An 8,875-nucleotide genomic window follows, 5' to 3' on the forward strand; every position below is an offset into this window, starting at 1 on the left:
AGTTTTGTTAGCTCTTTCTTTTGCATTTTCTAGGTTTCCTAAATCAATTTCACCCCTTAAAGATGTTAAACATGATCTCCTTTGTTTTGTTGGTCATACCCTACCTTCACAAGTACCAGCACTTTTCAGCAAGTACACATTCACTTGTAATGAAGGGTCAATATTAATGTTGTAGAAGTAGCTTTGATCTTCATGACTGTCTCACCATTTTTCTCTTCACGATTGTTGCTCTTAATGAGTTGGTACACAGTTTGGCATTGGAATTTTTTGACATGAAGAAAATTGGCATTTGGCATTATGATTGAATACATTCTGTTGTTATTGATGTACTTTCGCTCGTCATATCCTAACTACACGAAATAATGTAACAACTTTATGCATGCTTTGACTTTTGTTGAAGAATATGATACTCTTCTTAGTTAATGGTCACATGTGTCTAAGTTCAAACAGTGGTTACCACAATAATGTGATAATCATGCAAGCCAACTAAGCATATCTCTAAGATATAATTACATTATGCATAATAATGTATGCATTGGTTGTTTTAGGTTAGTTTATTAAATAATGTGTTGGTATATTGTTTGTTAAGAAATCTTGGTAGAGGTAGCGAGATATTAGTGGGTAAATTTTGAAGGTCTTACCTTTATACATCATATCTAGATTCACAAGGTTGCATTATTTATATTGTTGTGGTAAAGCGTGTACATTACAACATTCTTTGTTAAGTGATGATGGTTTCCATGTTGTGGCCGTTAGAAATTTATCTTCAGTTTGTGTTCATGAGACAAGTGGTTTTCTCAATGGAAATGGCTTTACAATATTGACCTAGATCTTTAAAATGCAATGGTTGAAAGGAGAATTTTCCAGTGTCCACCTCAACGTTGGTGGTTGCAAGTAAACATATTTATGGAGTTTAAATTGGTTGCGACGAGGTTTGTGTAATTTCATGCTCTAGTTTGTCTTTGTGAAGTCTCCAAAGAATTGACTTATTGATTCAGATATTTCGATTTTCAAGAAGGCTCGTGATCTTCGTGACCATTTCTTATCCATCACCAAGTGTTTCTTAGATAATATATGGTGGTGAAAATAACAATCCACAATGTAATGCATTGCCTCTTCTTTGCACACATAGTGATAAATATACTTCTAGAACCAAATTAAAGAGAGAAAATCTAGGAGTAAGCTATGCATATCATGGAGAATCTTAGATTTTATGCGAACATTATAAAGAGATGCTGGTTAGAATCGGAGCGGATGTGAAAGGATGTGAAAGGATGAGAATTGCCTCATCTTTATTTGATTGACCAGACTAGCATTTGTCGATGCAATCGATAAGCATACCCCACTAAGATAAGCGACACTTTCGAATAGGGTCACCGATCAACATTTCTCATCGGGCTATTCATCAATTCAGAGGCGGTCATGAGACCGAGCTCGAAAAAAATGGAGAACATTTCCATTGTGATAGCCTACTCGGAATCGAGCCGATGGTTTCTTCTTGAAATGGTAGAGTGTTTCATCGTTCTCTCTCTCTCGATCATAACATAGATGTGAAGAAAGTGTGGGGGGGGAAGTAAGCTACAGGCACATACGAATAGTGTGCGTAAAAAAGAGAGGACATATGTTCTTGTAAAAGATATGCATTGGGAGTTAAAATTCGAGGGCACTCGCGGGATGCCTAATGATGCGATCCAAAAATGACTAGGAAATAATGTACATAAAAAGCTTTCGGTGTCCTGATGAAGTCTTTTCATACCCGCCGATTTGACCAAAGTTCAAAATAGTCTGCATAGTGTGAACACCTTTTTTGGTCTTGGATTGATCTGCCATGGTTCTTTCTTCTTCTTCTTCCTCATCTTCTTTAATTGTCTCCTTTTTGCTTCCTGTCATTACAAGCTTCAAGTTTCCTCTTTATCATTCTATCATCCGAGGATTCCCCCTGTAATAGGGAAGATGTTCATTCACTGACACATCAGAGATCAGAGAGCAGACCTACCGAAGCTCTCTGATTGCTAATCAAGGTATGAAAAGCTTGAATCTTGCTCTCTGAATGTTTCCACCTTCTGGGTATCATTTAAATCAAGTAATCCTAAGAAATAGAGAAAATTTTCATCATATATAGCTCAGATGCCATAAGCGCATCATTTTGTGAGAGCCTTCTAAAGCTCATTAATGATGTAGGATAGGTGATTACAATTCAAAGTAGAAAGATCTATGAAAATATTATTTTAGAGAACCAAGCATATATAATTCAGAGGTAAAGAAACTTTTTTTTATCATAGATTCATCATGTATCAGAGCCATTGATCATAGAGGATAGATTATCATAACCAAGATCCTGGGATTTATTAAAATAATAGTTTGGAACATCCAAAGCTCACATCAACTAAGCCTAAAGGGTTATAATTCTAAAACAAAGGGTTTTTTCACGTAAGCTCATAATGTATTGGAGTAATCTAAATTTCATTAATGGTATGTCATCAAGATTACAGTCCAAAAACAACAGGTTCTAAGAAAACAGTATATTTGGACATCTGAAACTCAAATGAACCAAGTTCAGAGGGTTGTAGAATATATTTTGGAAAGATAGTTTTTCTTTGGCATAAGCCCAACATGTATTGGAGCCTATCTAAAGCTTATTAAGCTTATATGTCGTGATGGATCATAGCTGAAGAGCAGTGGACTGATGAAGCATCAAAATCTCATTTTGGATAAATCATGGAGGATATAATCTAAAAAGTGAAAGGTCTATGAAACTGTACTTTGAAGCATCTAAAGCTAATGTAAAATAAGTGTAATACTCTCATTATTTTGTTGAGTTAAGGTATCACAACAATAGCTGAACAAAAATGTTTGGACCGATAAATTCTATCCACAGTGGTATATCTAGACATGTTGTCCTTGAACAACATCAGTTTGGCCAAAGTAATAATGATGAAGACATGCCCTTCTATGTCCGACCAACAAATATTTTTTCTATAGATCAACTTGGTGGTAGTCTCTCTGGAGTACATAATCATGCATTAACACATGCACAAGAAACTATATCACCCTCCAAATCTCCTGAAGGACATCATGTCAACATGCACTTGCCAGGATTGAACACATACAAGGATTTTATTCCCCCTATTATAAACCAGAGTCTGGGATCCAATCAAGTTCAGGTGAGCTATGGAAACTTGCCAAAACTTGGTTCTCAAGATAGACGTGGTACAGCAAAAGTTTTATTGGATGTACTATTTGTGGTTCAAGAAAAGATTCAGAAATTAATAGATGTAGTGCAACTCACGGATGAGGAAGGAGAGCAAAATGGCCAACTACAATCTGTGGTGGGAAGCGTCACCTCAATTATGTCTCAACTATTTGCAGCCACGTCCAGTTTATTAGAACATCAAATCCCACCCCCAACATTGCCACCACATGCCCATTTATCGTTACCTCAACCGAACCAAGCATTTGATATAAGGGTGGATACTTTCCACGATAATGGAATGTCCAATTCTTCTCTTTTCACACCATTTGGAGCTTTCACACATGAGAGCTTCTTCGCCCCTACTGATTTGGAAACAGATATACCCATCCGAGACATTGTTGAAGCAAGTCGTGTTGGAATAGTAGACATGGAACCAAAAGAGCAGGGAAAGGCTTGTGCATTGGCTGAGACAAAAAACAACCTTTATTCTGAGGATGCCATAAATAATGCTGCTCAAAATGGTATCATTCAGAAGGGTATTGTTATTGAAAATAGTTCACCAAAGGAAAGTCCTAATAATGCAATTGAATCTCACAACATTTGTGTTATGGCTAGGATTGGAAGTCAAGGTCTGATGTCTGCAGAAGATCATCAAAATGGCAACTTGTTTCAAAATAATACACCCAAACAAAGCCCTCATAATGGGGTTGAAGCTACCAATATTCATGGTGTGGATATACTTAGAAATAAAGCTCCAATGCTTGGAGAAGATTGTAATATGGCTAATTTGTTCAAAGAAGAGGATGAGGAAGGTGAAGGCGAGAGCTTGCCTCCGGAATCCTATGAACTAATTGAGATGGCAGCGACTGAGATCCTTGCTGAACACACTCATTTCTGTGACATATGTGGGAAAGGATTCAAGAGGGATGCAAATCTGCGCATGCATATGCGTGGTCATGGTGATGAGTATAAGACTCCGGCGGCACTTGCTAGGCCTGATAAGGCTATTTATGATTCGTTGGCAATAAAATTTCGAAGATACTCGTGTCCATATATCGGGTGCAAAAGGAATAAGAATCACCGGAAATTCAACCCATTGAAGACCATGCTCTGTGTGAAGAATCACTATAAGCGAAGTCACTGTCCAAAGTTGCTTGCTTGCACTAAATGCAAAACAAAGAAATTTTCCGTTGTTGCAGATTTAAAAACCCACGAAAAGCACTGTGGTAGGGACAAGTGGCAGTGTTCTTGCGGAACAACATTTTCACGGAAAGATAAGCTTGTTGGCCACATGAGTCTATTTGTGGGGCATATTCCGATGTATGAAGTGGAAATATAGAATCATCTGGGCAGATATGGAGATAGTTTGGAAGACATATTGAGCAGTGTAGGTATGAGCCATGGTGCAACTAAACCAGCTCCAAAGCTCTTCCTCTGATGGGTAAAAGTAAAACCAACCATGGCATAAATGCAATTTGTTCCTCAATGACAAGACAAGGAACCCTTGGATAATAAAGAAAATTATGTACTGCAGGAGAGGGCTTGACTTGAATAGAGGTAACAACTAAAAGATGCAAGGATTCGTGCATGAGTTTGTTCTCTCCCAAGTTAGGGAGAGTGGTTTTCTGATCTTTCCCAAGTTAGGGAGCCCTTGAATGACATGGATTTAGGAAGATGCATTTGTGTGATTGATCATGATGTCGGTGAACAGCGGCCCGAAGAATATTCTTCAGGGGATTACTCTACCTCCATTTGTTTGATATTGTAACTTTATGTGAATGTTTGTAACTTTATATCAGATTCCTTTGGTGATACTGCTCAATAACTTAAGATTTTAATACGGCATAATGGGTGGGTTGATGCCAAATGGCATGTATCTTGAGATCCTGTTTCGTTGCACAAACAGTAATAATGAGATATGCTTTTATTGCACATGTCTTGATTGGTGAGAAATGTACATGTCAACCCTATTCATTATTAATCCCCCCCCCCCACCATTTCCTTCCCTAAAATGGATTGTTGTGATTTTCCATTATAGTACGTTGTCTTTTGCCCTTTTATCATTGGTTTCCCAAATCTCTTGGAAAAGATTACATGGGAAATTATTTTGGCAAAGCATTCTAAAACTGTGCACATTGTAAAGTCTTTTCTTGTGAACGATGAGATCAGGAGGAATATCAAGGAGATCAAGATCTTATGATGGTAAGTATGCTTATACAGGTTGCAGTTAATTTCTAGTTCACTATATTTATTCTTTCTTTGCTTGCTTTCTCTCATGTAAGATGAGGGATATGTACAAAGTTGGGGCTTACTATTCCATGGTGTAGTAATGTACAAATCTGATCCTTGTTTATGCTTCGTTTGAAGGTTTAGACACTTAACTTTAGATTGTGTTTCATATGTTGACATACAGAAAACAATATGTAGATTAGGTGGATCATTATGCGCATCGTAAATTAATTTGAGATCTTAACCCAATATGGGAATGGAATTGTGAGAATAATCCTCCCCAATATGATTAGTGGTCATACATCATGATTATATAAATTGTGTATATGTGTCCTGAGAGATTGCAAATTTTAAAATGATTAGGAATCGTGAAACGCTCGAGTTCTTTATATTTAATGCTATATAAACTTTGGAGAGAAGACTTTACAATCCCCGCATGACAAGCATAGGATTATGCCGCATTTATGGCATGTCAATTTGGTTCCGTGTAACCGACTCTACGGGTTATCGATGGTAAGGAATTCATTCTACTTGAAAAATATATGTATAAGCATGTTTACGAATTGAGCAATTTGCTTAGATCTAGGGACTTGGTCAATGGTGAGCATATGTATCTTCATTGGGAAATGTCACATTCATTTCTACTTTAAATGTTTAGGAGGTGACATCATGCACAAGAAGGGATAATGTAATGTTACGTAACAAGTTTATTTATCCACTCATTGTCCAGTTATTTTGTTGTGAATTCCATTTAGATCATGGAAAAAGTAAATATGATGTTGAAATGCACTCAATGACATTAAAAATCTTCAAGTTTCTTTATCCACTCATTGTTCGTTTATTTTGTTGTGAATTCCATTTAGATCATGGAAGAGGAAAATGTGATGTTGAAATGCACTCAATGATATTAAAAATTGTCAATTTATTCATCAATTAAATATCCTTGTGGTTGGAAATGTAATAAAATAGTTTATATGTCATTGTTACTTGCAGATTCTACAATTTAGATAAAACTTTCATAAGAATGTTGTTCTTACAGCCATAATAATATGATGTTGAACATTTCCCTCAAGTAAAATGTGTTTCAATTACGCACACGATTGAAGGTGGATCATTTAGTATGTGTGTATATGCTTGCAGTCATGAACTTGTTCAAGAGAAGGCATACATAATCAATGAGTCTCCTCATTGGTGCTCCAATTTCATGTCTCACATTGAAGAGTATGTGGGCTAAGCCATATGGAACAATGATGCATAGAAGAAGGATGGGCTCTAGCATGTATCAATGCATTTCTTTGTTTGGAGAAGGTGATGATATGGAAAAGATATAAAAGATAATACTAACACTATTCCTCCAATTCTTTTTAATGCGAATGTGAGAATTGCGTGAGACTTCACTTTTTTATATTGGAAGGAGTCGGCAAGTTGGGTGTCAAAACGGCAACAAGGTTACCCTAGACTTATTAATCTTGCTCTTGGCATGTCTATTCATTGATGACCCTATCTTTTTCAAACACCATCCTCTTTGTGCACGTTCATTTTGTGTGGGGTAGTAATAAGAAAAAGTTATAAGGATTTCAAATAGCGTGACTTTGATTTTCATCCTTGTTTTAGATTACCCATCTAAGCATGACAACTTTAGAGTGATTATTATTTAGATATTAGAAGAGAATACAGGCACCATTGAATAGATGAAACTTTATCATTGACGTGGATGAATAGAAGGTAAGAAGAAAAGAAGACATCACAAATCAAATGGGAAACAAAATCGTGAAACAAGGGTGATTAAATATGTGTATTAAATGAATTAAAACATCGAGAACATTACACGAAGGATGAACTAGATAAAAAATATTAACGGACTTGCTATGTGATCAATATTGGAAAATGTATTAGTGACTCTAAGAGGCTTATACCTTACGATATATTTTAGGGAAAAGTACCAAGATACCCCTAGAAGTTCGTCTATTTACCAAAATGCCCTTGGAAGTTCCAAATTTACCAAACTACCCCTATGTCCAAAAAATTACACTTATAAAGTAATTATACACTCAAATCTTTGGTAAATAGGGCTAGTTCGGGTCCATTTCTTCCATCTTTGGTAAATAGGGCTTGTAGATTTGAGTGTATAATTACTTTATAAAGCGTAATGTTTTGGACATAGGGGTAGTTTGGTAAATTTGGAACTTCCAGGGGTATCCTAGTACTTTTCCCTATATTTTATAAAAGTTTGACAATTTAATGAGAGATTTCTAGGCCATTCTTTATCGATGGCCCATGCACAAGAAACGAAGGTATGAGAGTAATAGTCATATGGCATTCTTTAGTGACTCAGTATTAAGTATGCGGCTTATACCTTGCGATATATTTTATAAAAGTTTGACATTCTAATGAGAGATTTCTAGGCCATTCTTTATCGATAGCCCATGCACAAGAAACAAAAGGTATGCGAGCAATACTCATATACTACTTAATTAGAGAATATGTAAGGGGCCATAACAAAGTTGAAAATGACATGCAATCTGATTGAACTTTGCTCTATAATTTTATAGATGAGGGGATTGAGGGTTAAGTGTGGGGGAATTTTATATCAAACTTCTCTTTCTACTTGAACAAAGTTTGTGTTTTGAGTTTAATGTGATGCAACCTTTACACGACGTTGAACAAGAAATATCATTGATATGACTCAAATTTGTGAGGAGCAACAATTGTAGGATTTTACATTTGAATTTGCTAAAAAAATGTGAGCATTCCATGTCAATACCGCTAGGCAAAAGGACTTCTATCCTTTATTTATGTGCACCTTAGACTTTATCACAATGAATATGTTGTGGCTCCAAAAATATAAAAAAGAGATCTATTGGTATTGGATGCATGTTGTATAAAAATGATCATAAGGATATACTTCCTTTACATGCATTCGCTTTCTTTCTTTTTAAAATGTGCTCAATCATATAGTCTAGTTGAATCTTCTTTCGAATATGTAATTTAAATGAAAATTGAAAGAGCTCTTATTTGAGAATGGCTTGCTATGTATGTATGTATGTATGTATATATATGTATATATGAACGACAAATACAGAAGTAAAGATCAAGATGGAAAGCCAATTGATCATTCTCAAGACATTTTGTATTGTCTTCAATGTCCATGGTTGAACACCTTTTCATGGTTAAAACTTAAAGACAATAGAATTTAAGCAATTAAGAACAATTCAATTGCGAAAGAAACAATAGATGATAAGCAAAGTGGTTGGGTAGATGAAGTTGTAGTTTTTGGTTGATTGGGAATTAGTTCCAACCGTAGTTGTGACTAGTCTTAATGTGTCCACATGCAAAAGTTTAGATTCAGATGCCAAAATTTAGAAGCCTTAGCCAAAACTCCAACTTATTTTGCAAACCATATCAACACCATACAAGAACTACCTTCTATACCTTAAGAAATTGTCACCCATC

At 35.8% G+C, this 8,875-nt stretch overlaps 1 protein-coding gene across 2 annotated transcripts; it reads left to right on the forward strand.

Moving 5' to 3' along the window:
* The first annotated feature begins 1,948 nt into the window (after positions 1 to 1,948).
* On the forward strand, positions 1,949 to 5,451 carry LOC147859928 (uncharacterized). Of its 2 annotated transcripts, none has more exons than XM_087324490.1 (2): positions 1,949 to 2,021; positions 2,879 to 5,451. In XM_087324490.1, exon 2 carries the CDS (start codon positions 2,943 to 2,945, stop codon positions 4,530 to 4,532), a length of 1,590 nt encoding a protein of 529 aa, XP_087180616.1. In that variant the 5' UTR covers positions 1,949 to 2,021; positions 2,879 to 2,942; the 3' UTR covers positions 4,533 to 5,451. The 2 variants fall into 2 exon arrangements, with proteins under 2 accessions (XP_087180616.1, XP_087180615.1); XM_087324489.1 differs by having other exon boundaries at positions 1,952 to 2,021; positions 2,825 to 5,451.
* The last annotated feature ends 3,424 nt before the right edge of the window (positions 5,452 to 8,875 follow it).

Source organism: Azolla caroliniana, unplaced genomic scaffold, assembly GCF_043228905.1.
Source record: "Azolla caroliniana isolate FFs.n. ecotype wild unplaced genomic scaffold, voAzoCaro1.0.p SCAF_9, whole genome shotgun sequence".
NCBI classification, from domain to species: domain Eukaryota; kingdom Viridiplantae; phylum Streptophyta; class Polypodiopsida; order Salviniales; family Salviniaceae; genus Azolla; species Azolla caroliniana.

Coding starts and splice junctions, on each gene's coding strand:
- LOC147859928 (XM_087324489.1), top strand. CDS start 2,850: ATGTTTGGACCGATAAATTCTATCCACAGTGGTATATCTAGACATGTT.